The following is a 26640-nucleotide window of genomic DNA, read 5'->3' as shown; positions in this document are numbered from 1 at the left end:
ACCTCCCACCGGGTTCAAGGAAAAGGAGGACAGGCTCCACGGCTACCACTTTCTCACATACAGCATCTTCCCGCTCCAGGCTGGCCTTCCTGGAATAGGACAGGCTAAGCCAAGGCAAAGGGGAAAGGGTCTGGGCCTTTGTGCTTTGAGGGCTGAAGACTGCCAGAAACTCTCTTAATTCTCCTAGGTTCTTCTTTGGAGAAGGGGAGGGAGCTTTGTGTCCATGCGAAGGAAGAAGAAACGGTCAACTGACACCAGCACAGTTTATTCACAAATAAATAAATACATAGTAGGCAGGCGCCCCCTGCCTGCCTCCAAGGGTCAATCTATGGGTTCCTCCATTGCAGGAGGGGCTGGGGAGAGTTGTCTTGGGTGGGGACGGGCTCTCGCTCTCAGGAATGCCCATGCCAGTATCGCAGGTGCCCTCTCCTAGGAAAGGGAGTCTGGAGAGGGACCGTTTTGAAGGTGCTGAAAGCCAAAAGGGCCTCGATGCTCACAGGGCGCCAATTGTACGTCGTCACTTCGACTCAGGCCGGCGGCCACTCCAGGGGCGAGAGGGGCATCCAGGTCTCCAGCAGGGACAGCACGTCGCCGGGAAAGAGCTGGGGGGAGAGGGTATAGAGTTACCTTCAGCGCTGGCCGCCACGCGTGGGTGTCCGCGCTCGTAGGTTCCACTCGGGTACAAGAGCCTGTCCCCTGCGTGTCCTCTCCCTCCCCTCGCCGCTTGAGCGCCCCAGGCACACTAGCTACGCTGCTCGAGACAGCAAGCAGACAAGGCCAGGCTGCCGGCGGGGATGCCGCAGGAGGCCTGTGAGCGGCGGACGCGGACGACAGGTAGCAGCACCCACGTGGGTGGGGGGAGAGAGTCCCGCGCGGGGAAGGAAGTACTAACCGGAGACGAGGGGCTCGGCTCCATTGCCTGCGATTCCGAACTCGCCGCCTCGTCATAAGGCACTGGCGGGTCGCGCGGCTGCGGCGCCGCTAGTTCTCCGAGACAGGCCGGCGGGGACCCCCAGGACGCGGAGGGGCTGGCGGCTGAGCGCAGAAGCTGGGCGCGCGCCTCCACCTGCACCTGCGTCTGCGTCTGCGCGGGGCCGCCGTCGGGGCAGAGCGGGCAGCCCCGAGGCACCGCCGCGTCGCTGCGCCGCCGGCGCCGGCGCTGCAGGCTCTCCTCGCTGAGGCCCAGCACCGCCGACAGGTGGCCGATGTAGCGGATGGCCAGGCGCAGCGTCTCGATCTTGGTGAGGCTCTGGCCGGCGGGCGCCACGGACGGCGGCAGAAAGCGGCGCAGCTCGTGCAGGGCGCGGGCGAGCGTGCGCATGCGCAGCTTCTCGCGCTCGCTGGCGCTCTGCCGCTGCCCGGAGCCCAGGCGGCTGCTGCGCGCGCCGCGCCTCCCTGCGCCCCGGGCTCCGGCGGCCGCGTGGGTGCCGGGCCGTCCGGGGTTCAGCTCGGGGCTGCCGGCCGGGACGCTGCCCCAGGAGTCCGGGGACGAGGCGGGGGAGCAGCCGCAGTCCCTGTCGGAGGGCGGCAGAGGCCGAGGCGGGCCCCAACCCGGGAAGAGGAGCCAGGACTCGGAGAGCGGCGGGCACAGGGACTGGGCCATGGCGGCAGCGGCGCATCTGCGGACCGGCGCCCGGCGACCGCTTTATCCCGAGCCCGAGGTGTGAAGTGGCCCCTTCCAGGCCGCATCAGCACTTCAAAGCGGGCTCGGGGCCTGGAGGGGGCGGGGCCATACCCTTTGAACCAACGGGGGGGGGGGTGCTGAAGGTGCGGGCCCCTTGGCCGCCCCAGGTCGGCCCCACCTGGGCCCTCGCATGGGCACCGGAGCCAGCCACTGGGGCCTCTTGCCCGCGCTGCCTGGCGTGTTGGGCCAGCCCAGCAGGTCAGAGGAAGCGCGGTCCGGGGAACTGGAAGTACAGTACCTGGGCTTGGGGCTGCCTTCACCTGTTGGGACCTTATGCAGATTCTTACGCTTTCTTGCAAATTCGTTCCCAGTTTGTATAACGGGAGCCTTGAGGCATACTGCAGCCAGGTCTGCAGAATGAATAGGATGGGGACCCAGAGTGGGGCCCTGATCCCTGCTAGAGGTGAAAGGAGCAGTAATCCATTTCTCCTCTGAGGCAGACCGGTCCTGGACGTGGCCTTACCTGGTGGTGGTGATCGGGGGTGGGGGGACGGAGGGAGCACTATGAGGAAACTATCCCAGGCAAATCCAACAAGCTGGCCAAGTATGGCCACGTTGCTGGACCGTGTGAGCTGAGGGAGGGGAAGCCTCAGGCCCTCTAGGGCACCTTCTCCCTGGCAGGATCAAGGGCTTGGCAAGCTGCCACCACTGGCCACCAGTTGGCGTCCTACCATTTGGGGGCAGGTATATCAGGTTTTGCCATCGAAATGTGAGTGGACACGACATAGAAAAATGCACATAACAAAATTCATACCCCTCCGTAATAAAACTTCTCAGCCAACTAGCAATAGAGGGGAACCGTCTCAACCTGATAAAAGGCATCCACAAAGAGCCCACAGCTAATATCATAGTAAATAGTGGAAGAGTGAATGCTTTCCCATAATGTTGAGAACCAGGAGGGGATGTCTGCTCCTCCCCAGGCCTATTCGACAGTGCGCCGGAGGGCCTGGCTTGTGCAAAAAAAGAAAAGCATACAGATTGGAAAGGAAGAGACTGAACCGTCTCCACTTGCAACAAGACTGTCTACGTAGGAAATCTCAAGGAACCGATACTGCCTGCCTGATCCCTCAGGAGTTTGAGTTTATACACCTTGTCATGATAGCTACTTCATGCACAGATGTCTGTTGTCCACCTAGACTGTGAAGTACCTGGTGTGTAGCATGTCTTCAAGAGAAGCGGTATGTAGGGTCTCCTCCAGGGTGAGGGGTCTAACATTTTGCATCCCAATGCCTTCTAGTCCTGTGACTGCCGGGTGAGCTGGTCTGTAGCAAAGGCCAAGTGGTTTAGCAGCTTCTCCCTGGGCATCTCTGCCCCCCACCGTCCCCCGCCCTCGCCTCTTTTATCTTCTCCTGCCCTCGGCTTCTTCCAGCACCTTCTACACCCCCTTCCTCTGCAGTCTGTCCCAGCGGCCCCAGAATGCTTACGTCCACGGTCACATCCAGGAGAGTTAGTCCCAACCCACCCCTGGGGAGAAGGGGAGCTTCTCCCCTTCCTAGGGGGGACCTAGGTCTTCCTAGGACCGATTCCCAAGGAGAGTCTGGTCCAGGAGAGCCCTCCCAGCTTGAAGCTGTCAGTAGGGTCTCCTTTTGGACCCTGCTCGATGGATGCCCTCCTGGGGCTCCAGATCCAAGCTAAGAAGCTGGTATTGCAGCCTAGTGGCTGGGCTCTTTTGATCCCACTGGACCCGAGGGGACAAACAGTTGGGACTTGGTAGAGTATGTTGTGCACTCAGGCAAGGGGTGGGGGTGGGGGGGTGGGGTGCAGAATAAAGACCCATCAAGCAGGAGGGATGGCATCTGAGAGGGCTCAGAGCCTCTGCTGCCAACCTTCTGAATGTCAAAAAAAAAAAAAAAAAAATCCCTCCAATCCCCACAGAATTCTGATTTCCACTTTGTAGCTAATTGAGGAAACTCAGCACAACCCAAAACTCCTAGGCAATCAGCCACCCTTTTGCTTTACTCTCATCTCTGAAAATACAGTATGTGCATGTGACCGGAAAGTCAAAAGCTCAATAGGTAATGAAGGGTGTAACAAAGTTCATTACTATCCCCGCCTCTGAGGCCTGCCATTCTGTGTCCAGAGGAAACCACCGGTGCCGGTTTGTTATTGTAAAAGCACAAAATCAACCAGACATGTTTTGGACAACAGGCCGTATGTGTGGGAGGCAGACTGTTTATCCTGAAAAAACGTAGCTCTGTCTCCTGAGGATTCTCACATCTGGGACCTGAGGTTTGACATCCCTCGGGCACCTGCCCGGGAACCACCAAGAGGTCTGGAGCAGGGGAGGACACCGTGAGCGGTGCATGGCAGGCTGAAGGAGGGCTAAAAAGGTCCCGGGGCCAGTGTGGAGCCAAAGAGCCCACAAAAAGGGCATGAGAGAGGTGGGGCAGATGGCAGGGTTCCACCCCCGACCCCAACCTTGGCGTCTTCAGCCCTAAAGGCTGCCACCTGGGAGTCCCTCCCTCTCCTGCTGCCCTTGGGGTGTCCAGGCCCAGTTTGTACAAGGGCCACGGCCAGTGGGCCCGATGGAGCTAAGCTGGGGAAGAGGAGGGACCCCCCCCCCCAACCTGGGGCCTGGGCTCCACCACCTCCTGTCAGTCGCCTCCCTTTTTCCTCTCCCCCCATCACCTTTGATCTCCTTATCGCCAGCCTCTCCTGTGGGTTCATTTGGGAGCTGCCCCCGTTAATGAGTTCTCCGGGCTGCAGGGCCCACACGCCCTCCCGCTGGGGTGAGGACTTCACACCTCTGGGGCCTGTGTTTTGACAAGTGCCGGTGCCAGTGGCTCCCGCTCCCCTGGCCCGAGCCTGCCTTCGCCTGCCAACGTGTAAGGCTGGGAAATGAGGCCTCGGGGCAGCCCCACTGAGCAGAGGTGAGAGTTCAGTTGCGGTCCTTGGCCGGGGTGGGGGCGGGCAGAGCAGGGCGGCATCCTCCCGGGCGGGGGGCCGGGGTCTCTCAGCCTTCCCGCTAGGAACCAGCCCGCTCCTCAGGCCCAGCCTGGTCCTGGACACCGCCCCCCCCCCCCCCCCCCAGCCTCAATGCCCTCATTTCCCGACCAGCCCTTCTGACACAGGAGTGCTAATCAAAGGTGCTATGTCAATAGCCCCTTGGAGCCCCTAATCCCTGGCCCGCCGGAGCCAGAGGCCCCAGGAGAAGGAAGCAGCCCCCTGTACCGCCAGCCTGCTTAGCATCAGCAGGCGCATCTCCTGGGAAGCTCCTAATTCAGGTGCCCCTGCTTGCTGAGATCTTCCCACCACACCCCAGCACCCGCCCGAGGCAGCCCCTTCATTGTTGTTTAAGGAGCTGCCACCTCCAGGCAGCCTAGAACACCCCTCTGGAGTGTGGCCAGCGTGGGTCAGAATAGAGTCCCCGTCCTGCCATGTAGCACCTGTGTCATGTGGGTAACTCTCCATCTCGGGGCCCACGCAGCTTCTGCCTCTGGGCCAGGGGGTAATGCCTGCTGTGCTGACATATTGTAAGGATCGGATCAGAGTATACGGACGGGGCTTTGGGCAACACCCACGGGCACGCTTGCTGCCGTCGCTGGGGCCTGGCGCTGTGCTGGGGCCTGGCTGGGTCACAGCTGACAACCACGTGGCGATGTGGGCGTCTCTGCCTCCCTTTGTATGTGAGGGAATGGGGCGTAGGGAGGTTGTTCTAGGTCACGTGGCTAGCAGGGGCAGAGCTGGGGCCTGTTTGCCTGTGTGTGGGGCCAAAGCCCGGGTTCTCTCCTCCCCACCACCTCTCCTGTCTCTTCTGGAAGACGTGGGGGCCCCCTACCTCCCAGAGGCAGCCCCAGGAGTGAGGGTGCTGGCGTGGGAGGAGACTTCCCCAGAGACCTCAAGTGCCCACAACATCTTGTCACAAGTCACAGGGACCATGGGAGACGTAAGAATAAAAAGGTTTCCACACCCACCCTGGACCTGCTGCACCAGAGCTGGAGAATCTGGGTATGAAAAGTACCATGTCCGGGGTGCCTGGGGGGCTCCATCGGTTAAGCGTCCGACGGGCTCAGGTCATGATCTCACAGTTCATGGGTTCTAGCCCCGTGTCAGGCTCTGTGCTGACCGCTCAGAGCCTGGAGCCTGCTTCGGATTCTGTGTCTCCCTCTCTCTCTGGCCCTCTCCTGCTCGTCCTCTATCTCCCTCTGTCAAAAATAAACATTAAAAAGGAAAGAAAGAAAAGTACCGCCTCCCCCAGAATTATGAAGCTCGGCCACTTTTGAGAAGCAGTGCCCTATAGTGGCATGGCCACCCCCACCCCAATCCAGAGAGTGGAGAAAGCACTGGGAGTGTCCAGCCCCCCATCATGGTTCCTAAACCCCCGTGGGTCATGGGTGGATGTGGCTGCGGCCACCTGGAGCCCCAAAGCAGTCAGGGGGCTCAGCAGGAAGGCCCCCGACTTCTCCGCCACCTCCCTCCTTCCCCAGCAGCCTCCCAGCTGAGGCCCCAAGGCTCCCAGGGAGACCCTTCCAACTAAGATCACCCCCTGTCCTCACACCTTTAGCTCCCGGAGCCTCTGAGTTGGCAAGCCATATGGAATAGATTATTCCAGACCTGAGATAATCTGATTATCTTGGTCATGGATCAGCTGGATGCTCAGCCAGTGGAAGTCACAGGAGGCAGAGGGGTGATGAGGAGGGAGGGGGTGGCAAGAAAGGAGAGAGATTTGGCAGATTCCAGGAGAGACTCAAGGGGAAGTGGCAGAATCCGCAGTTCTGGGAGCGGGGCTGAGGGCGCAGGGGGAGCAGACAGTGCCTCTCTCGTAGGGGAGTCACATTTATGCTTCTTTGCTTCCTCTGGGTAAGTGGAGGAAGATGGCAGCTTTCTAGGATAATGTGGGGAAACCAAGGCATAAAGGGGTTAAGGAGGGGAACCGGCCCAAAGCAGAGATGCAGACGTGGGTGTGGGGAAGCCTGTCACGTGGCACCTTGGTTTCCCCAACTGTAAAATGGAGCCAGGACTCTCCACTGCCTGCCCTGGTTGGAAGGTTCCCTTCCCAGGCCAGAGAGTTGACGTCTGGGTGGACAGTTGTGGACCAGTGTCCTCAAATTCCCAGCCACTGCCAGCAGAGGGCACTGCCCAGCCGCCTGGGATTTGGGGATCTGAGCAGGGCGGACCTGCCTGTAACAAGCCTTTGTTCTAGGGCCAGGGTCAGGCACCAGGAACCAGAGATGCAGGGGCTGACTTAAGAAGTGGGTGAAGCCAGCTCAATGCCAGTGTGATGGGGTGTGGGACTCCCAGATATGCCACTTGCCCTCTCTGGAGCCCTGCCTGCTCATCTGTTCACTGGGAAAAACATACAAGTGTGCAGAGAAGCAGAGGGACAGAGCCCAGAGGAGTGAGGAGAAGGGGGACAGGCTAGGAGGGAAGGGCCCAAGCAGGGCTCAGGTCCCCCGACCTTCCCTATACGCTCCTGGGAGCAAAGGCTGAAAAAAGACCACAAGCCGCTGGAAACTCTAAGCAGCGGATGCCTTGGGCTCAGTGCCCTTGCCAAGTCCCCGCTAAGGATATGCAGGTCTAGCTCAGCTGCTGACCGAGGCCATGTCCAACACAGCCCCTCCAGGAAGCACAAGATAGACCTCCCTCCAAGCAGGATGGACAGTTCTGGGGTTCCTTGTAACCCCACCCCTACCCTTGCTGACCACTCACAACAGTGTGGTGAGGTGTCAGGACTGCGATGAGCCCCCCACCAGGTCACCGGGCGGCTTGGGCCTTCAGCCAACTCAGCAGGAGAAGGAGGGTACCCCCCGAGGCATCTGACATCAGGCCCAATAAAAAGCAGAGGGGAGGGGGGTGCTTGGGCTGTTCAGCCAGCTAAGCCTCCGGCTCTTGATTCTGGCTCAGGTCACGATCTCATGGTTTGTGAGTTGGAGCCCCATGTCGGGCTCTGCGCGGACGTTGAGGAACCTGCTTGGGATTCTCTCTCCCACTTTTTCTGCCCCTCCCCATTGCAGGCACGTTCCCTCTTGCTCTCAAAATAAACTTAAAAAAAAAAAAAAAGCAGAGTGGGGGCTCCTAGGACTGAACTGAACACCTGGCCAGCACCTGGGGGAGTGAGCTGACTCCGGGCAGAGGATTCTTTGCCAGAGGCGGGGGGGGGGGGGGGGGGGGACAGGGACGTCCCTGGACAGAATGGAGAACATCTAGGGGGAGGGGACAGAGCTTAAAGCGACCAGATAACTAAATCACACAGAAGGGTCTTACCTGGTCAGTACAGATGACGTGCTAAAGACTGAGGGAAAGGATGAACTCAGTCCTCTGTTCTCGAGGCTCCCTCAGCAAGAGAAATCCAAGATCAGCCCCTGGCCTGAGCCAAGGGAACCTCCTTCCCCCTTGGAGATGGTGCCCCAGCCCGAGAATGCACTCGCAATGCCCGGCACGGCATGGCACAGGTGGCCGGGCTAGCTGGGGCCCCCAGCCGGGCTGGCTGCCCAAAACCAGGTTAGCCTCGACAGCCCACCTCCGGGGCTTCTCCGAGGCCAGCCTACAACTTCAGAACAGCCTCAGCACGCCCTCTGCCCGGCGGTTTCCCTGGCGGGAATTCATTCTGGTTAGAAAGACTGAAAGGCGCCCATGAAGACACGCCGCTGGTTGGCAGAACCAAGTTCTAGAAAAATCCATCCAGTAGGACGCCACCACCGATCCACGCAAAAACAAGAGAGAACACAGATCTAAAAAACAACCCCCGCACAGAAAGTCATCGAACGATACTGTGTGTGTTCGAAGGGTCTACTGTGCGCACGTGTGTACGAGCACAGACAAGTCTCACACAGTAGGAGTCTCAGCCAATCTGTGGGTGACTACGGGACTTACTCGGTGGGTGGGCGGGGACAGGTCTGGGTTCTGGGAGGTGGTCAAGGGAGACTTTCATCTCATCGGGAATGCTTAATTTTTTCACAAGGAGTTTGCATTCGTTTATTACACGTGCAGCTTACCTTTTTTTTAAAAAAATTTTAAAATGTTTTTCTTTATTTTTGAGAGAGGGCCAGAGTGCAAGTAGGGGAGGGGCAGAGAGAGAGGGAGACACAGGATCCGAAGCGGGCTCCAGGCTCTGAGCCATCAGCATGGAGCCCGACACGGGGCTCAAAGCCACAGACCACGAGATCATGACCTGAGCGGAAGGTGGACACTTAACTGACAGAGCCGCCCAGGCGCCCCTTACACATGCAACCTAAAAATAATTTTTAAGATCTAGGTATCAGGATGTCCCTGTGTGGAAAACCGTAAGGCATCTCAGTGTGCACCAGGGAACTTCTCGGCTACCCTGCTACCACCACATCATGGGAGCACTAGGCGTGCCCTAAACATCTCATCGCAGAAATACATCTACTGACGATACGGAGAATGTGGATACGTTAGTGAGAAGAGTCGGTCACAAAACCACAGGCTCTCTTCATACCCAAAGAACTTGGAAGCAGGCACTAGAACAGGGATTTGGACACCAACTTTTGTAGGAGCATTAAGGCACAAGAGCCAAAAGGTGGAAACGACCCAAATGTCCAGCAACGGATGAATGGAGAAACAGAATGTGGTCTGTATGTGCAATGGAGTATTTTTCAACCACGAACAGGAATGAAGTTCAGGCACACACTAACCTATGGACAGACCCTGAAGGCATGAAAGGAAGCCATATGCAGGGCACCTGGGTGGCTCAGTCGGCTAAGTGTCCAATTCTTGGTTTTGGCTTAGGTCATGATCTCATGGTTCGTGAGTTCGAGCCCCGTGTCGGGCTCCTTGCTGACAGTGTGGAACCTGCTTGGGATTCTCTCTCTGTCTCAAAATAAATTAACTTTTAAAAAGTAAAGTAAGTCAGACACAAAGAAAAAGTACTGTATGATTCCACTTCGGCGAGGCACCTAGAACAGACAGATTCATAGAGACAGGAAGTGGTTGAGAGGTTACCAGGGACTGGGGGTAAAGAGAGTTCTTCCTTGATGGGTCCAGAGCTTCTATGTGAGGTGATGAAAACCTGTGGAAAGTGACGGCTGCCTAACACTATGACTATAATGAATGGCACTGAATTGCACACTTTAAAATGATTAAGATGGCAAATTTTATGTTAAATATATTTTACCCCAATTAAAACAATTTTAGGTACTATACACACAGAACTGTTGAATTATACACTTTACACAGGTCAACGTATGATGTGTGAACCAAATCCCAATAAAGCTGGCATGAAAAATAAAACATAGGGGCGCCCGGGTGGTGCAGTCGGTTAAGCGTCCGACTTCGGCCAGGTCACGATCTCGCGGTCCGGGAGTTCGAGCCCCGCGTTGGGCTCTGGGCTGATGGCTCGGAGCCTGGAGCCTGCTTCCGACTCTGTGTCTCCCTCTCTCTCTGCCCCTCCCCCGTTCAGGCTCTGTCTCTCTCTGTCCCAAAAATAAATAAAACGTTGAAAAAAAAAATAAAACAATAAAACATATACCAGAAGCTTCAAAAAATGGAAAAACTAAAGCAGAAAAAACCCCGACACACTTTCTCTTGATGCGTCTATCTCTATGTTCACGTACTTGCAGGGAAGCCTGGAAAAGGACCAGGTGCAGGGGCAGGGTCCGTGCTAACCTGGGGCCAACCTAGTGTTAACCTGGTTCTCTCCGGCAGGATGCAACCAGGGGCCTTTTAAAATTCCCTTCTTTTTGGGATGCCTCGGTGGCTCAGCCGGTGAAGCGACCTATGAGGCTTGATTTCAGCTCAGGCCACGACCTCACAGTCCACGAGTTCAAGCCCCAAGTCGGGCTCTGCACTGACAGCACGGAGCCTGCTTGGGATTCTCTCTCTCCTTCTCTCTTTGCCCCTCTCCTGGTCTCTCTTTGTCTCTCAAAATAAATAAATAAACCTGAAAATAGAATAAAATTCCCTTCTTTTTGATTGTCTGCATTTTCTCGCTTTCCTGAAATGAGAATGCATTGCTTTGATAATTAAATGAAAGAAAAGGAAGGAAGGAAGGAAGGAAGGAAGGAAGGAAGGAAGGAAGGAAGGGAGCAGAGGGAGGGAGGGAGGGAGGAAGGAAGGGAGGGAGCAAGGAAGGAATGCTTTGATAATTAAATGAAAGAAAAGGAAGGAAGGAGGGAGGGAGCAGAGGGAGGGAGGGAGGGAGGAAGGGAGGGAGCAAGGAAGGAATGAAGGAAGGAAGCAGAGGGAGGAAGGGAGGGAGGGAGGAAGGAAGGAAGGGAGAGAGGGAGGCAGGGAGGGAGGGAGGGAGCAGAGGGAGGAAGGAAGGAAGGGAGAGAGGAAGGGAGGGAAGGAGGGAGGGATGGAGGGAGGAAGGCAAGGAGGGAGGGAGTAGAGGGAGGGAGGAAAAGACTTTGCAGAACCACCCAAACCTGTTTGCTTTCCAGCAGGTGGGTCTCAGCCCCCTCATGGCTTTGGGGGCCAGGAGGCTGAGTCTTCCCTCCCAGGGCCCGGGCGGCAGGAGTGTGCACCACTCACTCTCCCACACTGTCCTTCCCCAGCTGCGGGACCCCAGGTGACCGCTTCCCCCCAGCAGGGCAGGCAGGCGAGACTTCTCCAGTCCCACATGCTGAGTGCATGTCCCAGCAAGGACACCCATTTCACAGATGAGGAGACTGAGGCTCAGGTGGGGACCGGAGCCCAGGCACGGCGGGAACCTAGGCCTGAGCCGCCTCCGGGACTGAACCAGGCAGTTCTGGGGCTGCCACAGGCCCTTCCACACCAGCCTCCGTGGCCTGGCCTTCTTGTTGGAGGAAGAGTGGCAGGCCCACCCCTGTGGCCCTGGCCCGCTGGGCAGCCCTCCAGCCCTCCCGTGCTTCCCCTAGCCAATGGGGCCGCGTCTTCCCCGCCAACCTCCACATTCTCTGCCACTGGCTCCTGGGCCCAAAGGCCGCGGCTCCAGTCAGCCCTCAGCCCGCCTGACTGCTGTCGCCCCACTGGCTTCCCGCCTCTGCCTCTTCACCCTCCCCCTCGTCAGGACTTCTGTCCAAACTCCCCACTCGGGAGGCCTTTCCAACCCCGGCCAGCTCCTCCCACCGCTCCCCTCGGGGCTCCAGCCCACTTTCACGGTCCACACCAGTGCGGCCTTTCCCCTCCCAGGCCTGGGCTCACACCTGGTGCCTCGGTTAGGAACCCGGCACCTCCACCTGGAGAAAACCCACGACTTCAGGTCCCTCCCTTCCTCCTGGGACCTGCCCTGATCACCTGGCCACATAGTGCCTCTCCGTGGCCCCAGGGTACCCGCACCCAGGCCACCACAGACTAGAATTTGCCTTTCGCCTCCTCCAACCTCTGAATCCCGGAGGGCACGTCCCTCCCTGGAGCCTCGCTGATGGCACGGTGTGTGCCCTCTGCTGGTCCGAATCCTGACTCTGGGGACTGAGGCAAAGGAACTGATCTGTCCGGTCCGGCCCGGCCCATCTAAGCAAGGGGAGAACAGCAGGCTGACAAAATTATGGGGTTTAAGCCCTGAATGGGTCCCTCGCTGCAGGCACAGTGTTGGGCACTGGTCAGTGTGTGGTGCTCAGAAGACCAGGTGGTTCTAAGGTCCGGTCAGGGTGCCCTTGCCCTGGTGGCTTCAGTCTTGGGCCTCCTGGTGACCCCGATGGCACTCTGCCTGGCAGGCCGTGTCAGGCACCAGCCCCTGGAGCCAGGGGAGAGGACTATCTGGGCAGGTGGACTCAGGGCTCATGTCCTCCCCCCTCCCTCTCTCCCCCTCTCAGGGACGTAGGCCCCGCCTTTCCCTGGGCCTCCCAGGGTGGGGACCTGCAGCCCCCGCCCCCAGCCCACAAGGGGTTTCGGGGTTGCCGAGAGGACCGCTGCCGGGCTGTTTTGGAGGCCCCTGAACACCCTCGTTCCCAAGTCGACACCTTCTGCCCTGGGGGAGGCGGCCTTGTGTCAACAGGCAGAGAGGAGGTGTGAAGGCAGCCACAGTGGCCGAGGGAGAGGCCGGGCTGGTAATGAGAATACCACACTGTGGCTACAGGCCCCACGAGCCCTGCCTGCATCCTTCCCTCCCATGTTCCCACAGCCTGGACACCCCCAGGGCCTGGAAAGGACTCAAGGGGGAGGAAGGGAAAGGAGACCCATAGAGGCCAGGCCTTCCCCGGGCTCCGCTCTGGGTCCCTGGGTCTGCTCCTGGGGGCCCTGAACTGCCTGTCCGGGGAGAAAGAGCAGGTGCAGAGCTTCCAGGAGCAGGGCCGGGGGTGAACAAACGATGAGGCCCGTGCGAGGCCACCAAGAGCAGGCTGGACCACAGTCACTGCCCCCGCCCCAAGGCCGTGAGCAGGGCCAGAGCTGAGTGAGCACGTTTGGTCGGGCCTGGGCCGCGGCCCTCCTCATCTGACTGGTGGCCTGGGGCAAAGCCCTGGGAAGTCCACAGGGGAGGATGGGACGGAGGCCTCAGTTTCCTCACCTGTGTAATAAGATCATTGACACGGACACCGCCTGCCTCAGAGCGTCAACCTGGCTGGGGCCATGCTGGCCTTGTGGTGCCAGCCCAAGACGGGGCCCGGCTGAGCCAAGGCTTCAGGCACAGAGAACAGGGGTGAGAGCATCTGGACTACCGAGGCACCTGGGAGGCCTCATTCTGTGCCTGAAGGGGCCCCTACGGCTGCCCTCACACAGCCCAGAGTCCTGAGGCAGCGGCCCCATCTCCTCCCTGATTCCTGGCCCCGGCTCCTAAAGTACCTCAGGGATTATCCCATCGAACCCCGTTTAGTGGGGCTTGTCAGTGTCGGCAGAGGCAAGAACAGCCATCCACTCCAGCTCCTGCTTGCGCCCAGCACGTACTCAGCTGGCTTCTCCTTGATCACCTCCACCAACCGGCCGCTCACTCCCTCATAAGACAGCAGCTCTGATCTTAGAAAGTTCTTCAGTCTCCCTGGAGTATTCCCCCTGCAGGCACCCGGGGACAACCATCACGTCCCTGAGTGTTTTTTTTTTTTCTTTTTGGACAAAACATCGCTGAGTCCTTCAACCCCCCCCCCCCCCCCCCGCCTTTAATCCCCCTCACGAATCTTGGCCCAATTACTCTGGCTAGGGCCCACCCTGCACAGAAAATAGGAGGCCATCGCCTCCTTGGTTGAAGACCTCTGTTTCTTGCAAATGCAAATGGGATCACATTTGCTTCTGGTGCCCTTGATGCCTGGAAGGCAGTGACTACGATGCCCTTTCCACGTGTGGTGCTGGTTACACGATGCCGCCTGGCCCTGAACGGGGACGGAGGACACGTGGAGCCCTGTGGAGCCCTCCTTATTAGACCCAGCCTGTCAGCGTCTCTTCATTACCCAGTTCACTTGCCGCACTTGCCCCAAATGAGATCAGTTCATATCTTCATTCAAGATCATAGCGCTGCCCTTGACGAGGCTGGGAACAGAGTCGGTGGCACGTCGCTGGAGACTTTCCTCCAGGTGGTCACCCATCCTTCATCGGTGGGAACACTGAATCTGTTGTGAATTCGCTTCACTCTCATCCAGCTCACATGGCCCCATTTGTTGTTGACAAGGATATCCTAGGCACTTCTCTCATGTGCACAGGAATTATGTGTGGCTGTTCTTACACAGCCAAATGTGAACAGCTTAAGACAGGCTGGTGATTTGTTTTCTCTCACAGTAAAGAAAGTTAGGGATAGACAGTTCTGGGCCAGTACAGTGTTTCTGTGTTATCATCAATGCCTCAGGCTTCTTTAAGCTCCATCATCCTTACTGTATGACTTCTGTCCCTGGGATTGCTTCAGTGTCACGAAATGGTTGCTGAACCTCCAGTCATCACATTTTCCAGGAAGAAAATATAAGCGGGTAGAAATGTAGGAGTGTACCACTCTACTTTAAAGAGCTTTCCTAGAAGCCCCATTTAATATTTCTACTAACATCTCATTGGCCGTTCCATGAATACGGGAGGCTGGGAAATGTAGTTTCTTACTGGGCATGTTGCCACCCCCAACAATACACAGTCCTCTTATTAAAAAAATATATATGGGGCGCCTGGGTGGCGCAGTCGGTTGGGCGTCTGACTTCAGCCAGGTCACGATCTCGCGGTCTGTGAGTTCGAGCCCCGCATCAGGCTCTGGGCTGATGGCTCAGAGCCTGGAGCCTGTTTCCGATTCTGTGTCTCCCTCTCTCTCTGCCCCTCCCCCGTTCATGCTCTGTCTCTCTCTGTCCCAAAAATAAATAAACATTGAAAAAATATATATATATAAGGATGCACCTGGGGGGCTCAGTTGGCTAAGCATCCAACTCTTGGTTTCAGCTCAGGTCGTGATCTTATGGTTCATGAGATCAAGCCCCACATTGGGTTCTGTGCTGACAGCGTGGAGCCTACTTCAGATTCAATCTCTCCCTCTCTCTCTGCCCCTCCCCCACTCTCTCTTCTAAGTAAATAAACATTTTTATCTTTTTTTTTAATTTTTTTTAATTTTTTTTTTAATGTTTATTTATTTTTGAGACAGAGCATGAATGGGGGAGGGTCAGAGAGAGGGAGACACAGAATCTGAAACAGGCTCCAGGCTCTGAGCTGTCAGCACAGAGCCCGACGCGGGGCTCGAACTCAACGACCGCGAGATCGTGACCTGAGCCGAAGTCGGCCGCTTAACCGACTGAGCCACCCAGGCGCCCCAAACATTTTTAAAAAGATATAAGAATAGAGGCTGTAACAGACATTGTGTGTACAACTAGAAGTGTCTGCAATACTAGGGAACACTACTGACCATGTTTCCCTGATCTAGCCGCCACCTCCTCCTATCAGGAGGGGCTGAACCCAGGGCCAGTAGCCCACTGAGGCCCAGAAGGTAATCGCCTTATCTAAGAGCGTACAGCTTTAGACGTCCCTCCTTTTAACATGAGAGTCAGATGAGGAAGACAGAAACAGAGCTGGCTCAATTGGAGGACGCCGTGGGGCACGGCCCAGACCCAGCTTGTTCGCCGAGCACCTGGGGCAGGTTCCTGCACAGAGCGGGGAAGCTCGAGGGTCCCAGAGGCAAGCTGGACAGGCACCGGGGCCAGGACCCAGCCACCAGGAGGAACAGGTTCCGATGCTCCGTTCCTAGCTTTAGCGGGGCTGGTTGGCTCCAGCTCCAGGCATCTGAGCTCTCCCGTTCCCTCTGTACTGCAGCTGTGGTGACCCCTGCCACAGGCCAGGAGCTGGAGTGCCCTGCTGAGGATGACCCCCACACTAGATCCACGGAGAAGGGCTGGAGAGGGAGGAGGGGGACGGGGTGGGGTGCACTGGGCCTGGTGCAAGAGAGAGTCTCAGGAATGGAAGGAATCACCTTCTTCTAGGGCTAAGACTAAAAGATATTCTTACCCACACCCCGACCTAGTCCTTTGCCTACTTCCTTCTGTTGCCCCTGAACTTGCTATAAGCAAGATTTATAAACGTAGGCTCTGTGATAAGCTCTATGACACGCATTATGTTTATTTATCTCAACAATCGCTCTGGAGATCAGAATCCCCACTTCACAGATGAGAAAACTGAGGCTGAGTAAATCACCCAAGTTCTCCCGGCTTATAAGGGGTGAAGCTGGGACTCTAAGCCAGGTCAGTCTGATTCCACAGCCTGGCATCCTAACTATTAGGCTACATTGCCTCCCTGTGCTTAGGTGGAGAACCAGTGAAGGGGGTGGTGGGGATCCACTTTGGCTTCCCCCCTGGGAGTGGAGCTGGCACACAGTGTGTCCCTGTGCTTCCAGAGCCTGGCTGAGGGGCCTGGTGAAGAGCCAGGGCCCCGTCTTCTAGAACTTACGCTCTGACATCCCAGTCAGTCTAAAGCCTGGGGCTCTGGGGCTAGCTCAAACCAAGACAGGAGGCCAGGCTATCCTACAGAGGAAAGGATAGTAAGCAGGGCTCTGTGCTGGCAGTGGATTCTCATTATTCACCAAATCCTTTCATAGGAAATGCCCCCGGGCTGGCTCTAAGGGGGTGGGGGGAGGAGGACTCTGGATATCCAGAACCTTCCAGGAGCTCACAAGGCTAATCCACCTCTCCACATCTACCTGCCTGAGCAAAAGGGCAGTGCTGTTTGGCAAAAACTAAAAACACTTAACTAAAGGGGCACCTGGGTGGCTCAGTCGGTTAAGCATCAGACTCTTGATTTCAGCTCAGGTTATGATTTCACAGCTTGTGAGTTTAAGCCCGCACAGGGCTCTACGCTGATGGTGTGGAGCCTGCTAGGGATTCTCTCTCTCTCTCTCTCTCTCTCTCTCTGCCTGGTCTCTCAAATAAATAAATAAATATAAAAATAAAAATAAATAAAAACACACTAAAGATGCATCAATAAGGGTCTGGCTGGTGCACACATGCCATGGAATATTATAGAAATGTTAAAAGGAGTGAGTCAGAAAGCTCAGTATCAACAGCACATTAACCTGAAAAACTTCAGAGTCTGGATCAAGAAATATACATGAAACCATATGAATTTTGTTTACAACCGTCAACCACATGCATATCAATTCCCTGATAGTACACTATGACAAGCCTTTTTTAGTACCGTGCAGGCTTGGATGAACAACGACTTATTCTAAATGATTTGCCATTATTTCGACCTAGAAAGTGTAGAACTGGCTGTTTTCTAAGTCCCCGCTGCCCTTAGGAAAAAGTATTATCATTTTTTTTTTTTTACTTTGGTTTAAATCCTCTTGAGTCATGAAATATTGCATAACTGCCCGCTTCTTTCCAAAGAAAGCCCGTGTGGATTCAAAGCCACTGTTAAGTGGTTCAGCTTCTTCCTGTGCTATGGATGAATTAAAATTTTCCTTTCCTCCTTCACAGCAGCTAGAATAAACAAGAGTTGCCTTGACCAACGTTATTCAATGTCAATTACTATTTCATCATCATGTTGCATAGAGTGGTAATTTCGGCCTATTTTCCCTAATATTTAATGTTTATTTTTGAGAGAGAGAGAGAACGTGAGAACATGAAGGGCAGGGGCAGAGAGACAGGGAGACACAGAATCCAGAGCAGGCTCCAGGCTCTGAGCTGTGAGCACAGAGCCCGAGGTAGGGCTCGAACCCATGAACCATGAGATCATGACCTGAGCCAAAGCTGGATGCTTAACTGACTGAGCCTCCCAGGCGCCCCAGTTTTCTCTAATATTAAAAAAACAGTAAGTTCTGAGCAGAAAGTAATGAAATGTCATCATTGAAGGTTTATCTGCACCTCCTGCCATTTTACATTTTTCCCCAGTTAAAATTATCCACTCTAATGTTCATATGACATTAAAATTTTTTTTTTAACATTTATTCATTTTTGAGAGACAGAGAGAGACAGAGCACGAGCGGGGGAGGAGCAGAGAGAGAGGGAGACACAGAATCCGAACCAGGCTCCAGGCTCTGAGCTGTCAAAACAGAGCCTGACGTGGGGCTCGAACTCACCGACCAGACCGCGAGATCACGACCTGAGCCAAAGTGGGACATCCAGGCACCCCTGTAGGATGTTTAAATATTCACCCATCTAAATCAAACTATGACAGTCTATGCATCAGCTACAATATCCTGACAGGCAATGCTCTAAGACACGCTGTTGAATGATAGAAAGCAAGTTACAGAAAACCTGCTCCAACGATACCTTGTTTACATATGTCAGTGTGAATGCCTGGGCCGGGACTGGAAAGGCACCAGACGACTTAATAGCCGCTGCCTCTAGTGAGGGGTAATAGGGACTCCAGCTTTATCTGCAAAGTCCCGTTGCTCACAAAGAGAATGTATTAGTTATGTAATTTGTGTAACTAAATATTTACTTTTAGGAACAGCCACAAATAGTACAAGGCCGTTTACCACTTCCAGCTGGTCCAGGCCAATCTATTCCAGAAACTTCATCATGCTGACCTTTAGTTATCGATTACCGATTTTTTTTTTCATGTCATACTTCTGCTACGAAGTCCATTTGGCTCCCCAGTTTCTTAGCCCGGCCCCAGCCACGGTGCGCTCGAGCTCTCCACACCGGCCTGCTTGCACACACTGCTCCAGAATTTTCCAGAAGCACCTTGGCAAGTCCCACTGCCAGGTTTTGCTTATGCAGTTCCCACGGCCAGAATGCCCCCTACCTGCCTCTCTCCTTACCCAAGTCCTACTCATGGTTCAGGGCCCAGCTGTGACCTCTCCAGCTCTGTGGCCAGAGCCCTACCGTCCCTGCCCCTCATGTGGCCCTTAGCCTCTGAGTTCAGCCCTTTCTCCGCAGATCACAAAGGACACTGATGCCTCCTTTAAACTGTAATCACTGCTGAGGAGTGAGAGCTTTACTCTTGGAGTCTCGGCGTTTATCCTCAGAGACTACAACAGTCCTCTGAGTAGATACTCTAACGACATTATTCCTGTTTAATGGAGCAGACGCTGAAGCTCAAGTTAAGAGCCCTGCCCAAGGGCACACAGCTAGTTAATGGTGGACCTACTCAATGTATAATGGCCTGTTCACCTGTCTCTCCCACAAGGCTGAAATGTCACGAGAGCAGAGACTCAACTAGCCTGTTCACCCTGGTGTGCCTGACATTTACCAGTGGCTAACAAAAATATGAATTAAATGAGCAACGCCTCCAGCATCTTGAAATGGAAGTATCTTGCCTATAAAATGATAGCAGCAAACATTCAGCCCACTTTCCAGGCCTATACTAAGTGGTTCCACAGACGGTTCCACTAAGTACCAGCAGCCATCATAGGCGGTGGGTATATGGGATTATTACTGCTAGGAGACTGAGGAAGCTTGAGCCTCCGAGGAGTTCAGGGACTTGCCCCAGGTCACACAGCAAATAGCCTCAGGCCTGCCTGGGGGCCCACCTCCCTCCATGTTCCTCACCCACTGCACCCGATTCCTCTTCTCATCTCAGGCTGCTCTGTTTGATTTTTCAAGGACAGAAACTATCTGTGGATAGTGAGATGACTTTCTTCATGTCAGTCGGCAAACCGGCAAGTGCAGGTTCTGGGGATGGGGGTGGGGCAACCCAGGAAGGATCCACCTGTATGACCCCCTATTTGCACCCCACCCCACATACTATGGGCAAATCCCTCTGGGCTAGTGGGGAGTTACTGGGCTAAGGCCCCCCGCCCTGCCACGGGGCTGGTGATGAGACAGGCGCCCGGGTCCGCTCTTCACACGAGGGGCAGGCAGCCCGGCCGCCCCCAGACGATGGCACTGCCCACCACTGTCGGGCCCCTGGGTACTCACCGCGCCACGAGCCCGGGTGGGTGGGAACTCGGTAAGAAGCTTAGCAGCTCCATCCAGATGCGAATTGTCCCTCCCACACTTCCCGGGCTGCAGGGGCCTCCATTAGAGCCCCCGAGGAGTCAGAATCCACACCTCCGCAAATGGGCCCGCTTTCCCAAGGCCCCCCCCTGCCCAGGCCTTCCCTGGGCTCTGTGGGTTTTGACACCTCTCTGCAACCTGGCAGGGGGGCACCTCTCACCTTTGGTCCGGATAAAAGCTCAGACCTGGAGGTGGCCGGCCCAGCCTCCCAGAGCCCGCAGCAGCCGCGGCCATGGCCCAGTCCCCTCCTCTGCACAGCCTCCTGGGCCAAGACCACTGGATCTTCCCCCAGGGTTGGGGCTGGGCCGGCCACCCGGACTCCACGTCCCCTGCCTCCTCCTCGGACTCGTCGGGCTCCTGTCCCTGCGACGGCTCCCGCGGCCCCTCGCAGCCCGCGCCTCAGGCCCGCAGCGCCCGCGCCGCAGAGGCCGCCCCGACGGCGCCCGGACGAGCCCGCAGCGGAGCCGCCGCCGGGCAGCGGCAGAGCGCCAGCGAGCGCGAGAAGCTGCGCATGCGCACGCTCGCCCGCGCCCTGCACGAGCTGCGCCGCTTTCTGCCGCCGTCCGTGGCGCCCGCCGGCCAGAGCCTCACCAAGATCGAGACGCTGCGCCTGGCCATCCGCTACATCGGCCACCTGTCGGCGGTGCTGGGCCTCAGCGAGGAGAGCCTGCAGCGCCGGCGCCGGCGGCGCAGCGACGCGGCGGTGCCTCGGGGCTGCCCGCTCTGCCCCGACGGCGGCCCCGCGCAGACGCAGACGCAGACGCAGGTGCAGGCGCGCGCCCCGGCGCTGGGCTCAGCCGCCAGCCCCTCCGCGTCCTGGGGGTCCCCGCCGGCGTGTCCCGAAGCGCTAGCGGCCCCCGGGCGCCTGGGGAGCAGGATACCTGACATGGGTCCCTGGGTTACACCCCCTTACCACCCTGGGATGCAGTCGCCCCCGCAACTGTCCCGAGGGAGAGGCCCCGACGCGGCCCTTTGGACACCGCCCCAGGGCTGTTCAGGAACGCAGACGTCCCCAGAGTCCAGGAATCAGGCTACACCCTGGACGCCTTCCCCCGCGGCCCCTGAGCTGGCTGTAATATACCAGGTACGCACCCAGGCCCCGCTGCTTCCCCTGGGGATGGTCCCCAGGTTCATTTGGGGGTGGAGACGGTGAGTTGGCTCTCATCTGCAGAGAATTTCATACTTCTCAGATCCCCGTTTATCTAATCCAACCCAGGCGGGGGTAGAGAGAAGCCGAAGGGAGTATGGAGAGGACCCTAACCTCCTTGGGGAAAGAGGTAGGGCCCCGGGTCATTAAGGCCACCACCACCACAGCCACGTGGAAGAGGGGGAATCTTCGGACTTGCTCCAGAGGCAGGATGGAAGGTAGCAAGGGCCGCTGGCAAGAAAGTCGCTCCAGGTGCTCCAGTGGTTGGCCCCGGGGGTAGGGACTTCCGGAATCGAGGGGCTTGGAGCTGGTGACCTTCCCGTTTTCTTCAAGCTTCATTTGTTCTTGAGGCCCACAAATGAATGAATCATGGTCCACGAAAGAGCATGTTAATAAGCGAAAATGATTGCTTGCTCACTGCCCGACCCCATTCTTGGCACTGTACGTGTACGTGTACCTACTCAGTCAGCCCTCCAGCAGCTCCATGGAGTAAGTAACTGTTACCATCGTCCCCATTTCACAGATGAGAAAACAGAATGAAAGAGGTCGAGTTCTTATAGCTAGTTAGTAGCAGAGGTGGGCTTCGAACCCCGGGCAGTGTATCTCCAGAGCCAGTGCTGTTCACCACTTGGCTTCACTGCATCCGTGGCACCAGGGCTGTCCAGAAGCTGCCGGCCACACTCCAGGGAGCATCCAGGTTCAAGGTCTCAAGCTATCTCAGCGCAGTGGCCCACTAACCAGCTGCTTTTGTCTCTCTTGCAGGGTATCTCTGTGTCTCCAGAGTCCTGTCTGTTGCCAGAAACGCCACCCCTCCTGTCCCGCCCAGCATGCCAGAGACTCCAGCCTCAGACCGAGTGGGGTTGCTGGAGCCACAGCGCAGAGATGCTCCCCGGTTCAGAAGACCAGGGACCAGGCCCTGCCTTCCAGCTCGGTGATGAGAGCCCTTCCCAGAGCTCAGGCGTGCAGCTCAGTGGCTGCCCTGAACTTTGGCAAGAAGATTTGGAGGGGGCCCACCTGGGCATCTTCTACTAAAGGCCTTGCGTTGTCCCCTTGTCGGCCAGGAGTCAGGCCTCCAGGGTGGGCTGCCTTCCATCTGCTGCCTCTGAGGTCTTCAAGGTTTTTTTGTTTTTGCTTTTTTTAAAACCAAGCACCTCTTTTCCAAGGGATGTCTTTTATGGAAGCAGTGTTTGAAATAGGTCATGGGTGGCTTCCCTGGCTGGAGTCAGGGCTGCGGCAGGGCCCTCCATTCCTAGAACCCCCCCCGCCCCCCCAGAATGCCCAGTGCTTTGCAGAGCACCGCCTGACCTACAGGAAGGCGGTGGCTGCTTGAGCACCGACTCGGCCGGCTGGGACTGGAGGGGGAGTGGGTTGTGGCTGGGGGTGGGGTGGGGGGGTGGGAGAAGCCTATATGCTTAGATTTTGTGCTTCTTAAAAAAACAACACAAATTTTGGTGTGGTCTCTTTTTCTTCTGTCAACCTGGGTTCTTATTGCCTTATTGGGAAAAGGAAGAATGTTCCCATCCTGCGGGGAGCAGTCATTCTGTTCTTCCCCTCCCCGGGTCTAGGCCTCCTGAGGTTGGTGTGTGCCCTCACTTGCCACTTGGACAGTCTTTACTGTGCAAGGGCTCCACCCGGCCTGCTGTGCAAGGTGACATGGGCGGGTTAACGCTTGGGCACGTTCACCTGCCTCAGCCCCGCCGCTGTCACCTTTGCCATTCTCCTGGGTGCCCTCCTGCTGACCCAGAGGGCTCCTTCACAGTTATATGAAAGTGTTTTTAAAGGATGCATGGTGGGGCGCCTGGGTGGCTCAGTGGGTTAAGTGTCCAACCTCGGCTCAGGTCATGATCTCACGGCTCGTGAGTTCCAGCCCCGCGTCAGGCTCTGCTGACAGCTCGGAGCCCGGAGCCTGCTTCCGATTCTGTGTCTCCCTCTCTCTCTGTCTCTCCCCTGCTCGTGCTCTCTCTCTCTCTGTCAAAAATAAACATTAAAAAAGAATTAAAGGCTGCATGATGGTTAGCTCCCGCCAGCGAGGCCCAGTGTGTCTGGGGTTGCCCTAAGAAAAGATCACCAATCAGGTGGCTTAAACAACAGTATCTTTTCTCACAGTTCGGGAGGCTAGAAGTCCAAGGTCAGTGTCAGCAGGTTTGGTTTCTACTGAGGCCCCTCTCCTTGGCTTGCAGATGGCCACCTTCTCACTGTGTCCTCACATAATTACCCTGCGGCCTATGTGTCTGTCGGTCTCTTCCTGTAAGGACACCAGTCATACAGGGTTAGGGCCCACCTATATGACCTTATTTTACCTTACTTACCTCTTTATAGGCGCTCTCTCTGAATGCATTCCTGTTCTGAGGTCCCGAGGGTTAGAACTCAGTTCAGCCCACAATAGCCGATGTTAGATGCCAGGGAGAAAACATTCCTCAACTAACAAGGCGAATTACAGGCAAGTAAGCGGTCAAAGACCAGGTCAAGGATGGGAGTTTATATAATAAGGAGCTTAGGGACCAGAGGGCATGTGACAGCCTGGTGGGAGATGGGGCTGACGACAGTTTCTTTCTTGAGTTACCCGATTGGTTAATGCCGCTGCGTTGATTCATGCTGCCTTGAGTAAAGAAGCTTGAGGAAAGAATGCCACCTGTGATCCATTAGCAAAAGCCGCCATGGGCTGGGGAGCCAGGAGCTGTGGTGACGTCATTCTGTATCTGCTGACCCGGGTGGAGGAGAATTGCAGGACGTTGGGGGGGGGGGGGTTTGAAGGATGTGCAGGAGTTCGCCAAGAGGAGTGAGTGGAGAGTGACCTAGGCAGAAGAAACTGAGTCCAGAGCTGACAGAGAAAGGTGAAGATGAGAATTGGAAAAGGGGCTCAGAGACCAGATTGTGGGGACCCCTCCCCCATATGGCCTCTTTCCTGGCTAATGGGGAGGCATTAAAGGTAGGGAAAGGGAGATGAGTCTGTCACAGGCACATCTGGTCCCTTTGGGTGCTTGGCAGAAATGGAGCCGGGCAGGGAGGCTGCTGTTAACAGTGCAGGGCAAGAGCAGGGGAGGGTGGAAGACCAGAGCACAAATTGCTCAAGCTCTCAGCCACATGCAGGGCCACTCATCTCACCCTGCACGGTGACCCATGACCTGCCCATGTGCCTGATGACGTCAGACAAGTCACGCCCTCTCTGTGCCTCAGTTTCCCCATCTCCTAAAAGGGGAATGGGTTTAGGCGACCACTGAGGTGGCTCCTTCCCCTAACCTTCTAGGGTTCTGGTTCTTACCCTGGGGTCTTGTGTCCTTAGGGGGCTGCCAGCCACACCTGGAAGGATGAGAAAACCTCTCACGAGGTCATGAACAGCTAGGAGACGGATACAGGGCGCTGCTGACCTGGGTGCACATTTCATTCAGCTCTTACCCACTGTATGGCTGTGGGCAAACTAAGAAACCTCCCTGAGCCTCGATTTTCTCAGCTGTCAAAAGGAGACCATGATAGACCCTATCTATTCCTTAGGGTCCTTAGGCTTGGCACGTAGTAATTGCTGAATGGCCTGAGAGACGACGCAGTCCAGCGGTTCCCTAACCTGACTGCGTGTTGAGGCATCTGGTCCTAGGGTCCCACCCTGAGGGCATGATCCAGTGCCTTGAGCTGGGGCTTAGGAACCCGGGGCTTTAAGAATGTCCTTCCCAGGGATTCTGGGGGCTCAACCAGGTTTGGGTTCAATGGTTATTCTTCACCCTTTCATTTTATAGCTGGGGAAACCAGCCTGGGCAGAGGAGCAACTTTCCCTAGCACCCCAGCTAGGTAGGGATGTCAGGCCCCTGACTCCCTGTTCGGTGCTCTCTCCTTCCCTAGAAGGCCCGAGGTCTTGGTTCCACAGTCTCGCAGCAACTTCACCAAAAGCAGAGCTAAAGAGCTGCCCTCTTTCCTTTGGCTCCCACAGATCTGGGGTTAGTCCTTATAGGGACAGAGAGAGATATGCCCTGGTCCGGTCACTGATGGCCATGCTCCTCCAGCTCCAAAGCCTGAGCCCGAGAGAGTACTGGCTTTCTCCAGCAGCAGCCAGAGCTGGGCATCTTCTGGAATTTGGTAGCCTGTTCCCAGCTCACTGCAAGAGGTACCTCTTCCAGGAGATGCAAACGCAGAGGCGAGAGGCCACCAGCTAGTGTTGCTGAGATGCGGCTGGACCCAGGGGCAGGGCCCAGGGGGCTTCAGCGACCTTCCTACCCCTGTCCTCAGCCTCTTCGAGGGAAGGCTCAGGCCTGCCTCTCAGGAGCAGTAGCCCCTGGCTCCACCCTGGGCTTGCTGCTCCTGACTGCGGCTGGAGTCAAGAGACTGGACATTCTTTCAATGCCTGTAGGGGACATGCCTCCTGAAGAGCCTCTTGGGTGGGGGGAGGTGGGAGACATACCCCCCCACCCCGCTGCTTCTTGCCCCTCCCCAGGGGCCGCCTTCCCTGCTGGCCCCACCGCAGGGTGCCCCGCAGGCAAGGACAGCCTGAGTTCTAGTCGGCCCCTGCTCTGTGTGCGACCTTGTGCAGGGTTCTGCAGGCAGGTGTCTGGCTGTGTGAGCCCTGATGGCGTTCCCGAGGAACTGATTTTCTGCAGCCACTGAGGGCGTTCTGAATGCCAGCCTCGTATGCCGTGAGGTGGTGGGAGCACGTATCGTGGGGATGCCACGGACCCTGCCACAGATGGCTTCCCTTCTGCACAGGCTTTACAGCCCGCATCTCCTTCTAGCTCTACTGACTTAACCTCCCTGAGCCTCAGTTTCCTTATCTGCAAAACTGAGACAAAAACAACCCTTATCTCCTGGGACTGTTGAGGCCCAAATGAGATAATGCGCATAAACACTTTGCCCAGTGCCAGGCGCAGAGGCTAGGATCCCTGCTGACTCCTCTCCCAGGAGGCCAGTTCTCTCCCAGGGACCCCGTGAGGCTGGGCCCTCCCCCAGCGGGACCTCCTGAGGGGGCCTGCCCTCTGATCCCCAGAAGGTTAAGTGCCAGCCAGGGCTGCTGGGCACTGGCGACAGGAAGGACTGGCCCACAGGGGCTGGGCTGAGGGAAGCCTCCCGATTGGTGGAGAGACCCCACCCCATAACCTGGGCGGGCCTCACCCCTCCAGCCGCCCCACCTTTGATGTAGGGACTGCAGGGGCTGGCTGGGGAGCCTTCGGTCCCAGACCCCACCCCCACTGCTCCCAAGGGGGAATAGAGGCTGTGAGGGAAGAGGGCAGGCCAGGAGACGGGGCTAAGGATAACAATACCCAAATCTCCTCCTGTGTCAGGCAGTGCCCCACATACGTGAATCTCCTTAGATGCACACCCCGACCCTGGGATCCGCTGCCTTTAGGTGTAGGTGCGAAAACTGGAGCCCGAGCTGTGATCTGAAACCAGGCCCCCTGGTCTCCCAGACTCCAGCCCCAGTGGCTCACTTGGAAGAAACCCCCAAAGAGCCCTGTGGCCTATTACCTTCCTCTTTCTTTCCACCAGACTGTGATGCTCCACTGGGTCCTGTGGGGCTGGGGCGGAGGCTGAGATGAGTTTCCCAAAACCTGGCTCCATTTGCTAAGAAACTTCCACCAAGGCCATTGTGAGCCGTGGAGCCGCGTGGGTCCCAGACCTCCTCTGGGATAGGCTCTGACCTC

General features: G+C 56.7%; 2 protein-coding genes across 4 annotated transcripts; one reads left to right on the top strand and one right to left on the bottom strand.

The window, feature by feature from the left end:
• Nucleotides 1-249: 249 nt before the first annotated feature.
• Nucleotides 250-20369, bottom strand: MESP1 (mesoderm posterior bHLH transcription factor 1). Of its 3 annotated transcripts, none has more exons than XM_027068065.2 (4): nt 20030-20369; nt 2833-2946; nt 893-2078; nt 250-602 (listed from the first exon to the last, which is right to left on the bottom strand). In XM_027068065.2, the coding sequence occupies exons 3-4, from the start codon at nt 1601-1603 to the stop codon at nt 528-530; spliced, it is 786 nt and encodes a 261-aa protein (XP_026923866.2). In that variant the 5' UTR covers nt 1604-2078; nt 2833-2946; nt 20030-20369; the 3' UTR covers nt 250-527. The 3 variants fall into 3 exon arrangements, with proteins under 3 accessions (XP_026923866.2, XP_053079525.1, XP_026923867.2); XM_053223550.1 differs by lacking the exon at nt 20030-20369 and adding an exon at nt 13328-14836; XM_027068066.2 differs by lacking the exon at nt 2833-2946.
• Nucleotides 19085-22978, top strand: MESP2 (mesoderm posterior bHLH transcription factor 2). The gene is made up of 2 exons (XM_015062009.3): nt 19085-20953; nt 21779-22978. Exons 1-2 carry the CDS (start codon nt 20102-20104, stop codon nt 22046-22048), a joined length of 1122 nt encoding a protein of 373 aa, XP_014917495.3. The 5' UTR covers nt 19085-20101; the 3' UTR covers nt 22049-22978.
• Nucleotides 22979-26640: the final 3662 nt, after the last annotated feature.

This window comes from Acinonyx jubatus, chromosome B3, assembly GCF_027475565.1.
Source record: "Acinonyx jubatus isolate Ajub_Pintada_27869175 chromosome B3, VMU_Ajub_asm_v1.0, whole genome shotgun sequence".
Lineage (NCBI taxonomy): Eukaryota > Metazoa > Chordata > Mammalia > Carnivora > Felidae > Acinonyx > Acinonyx jubatus.
The sequence above is the reverse complement of the archived record's forward strand: the minus strand, read 5'-3'. Positions and strand labels throughout refer to the sequence as shown.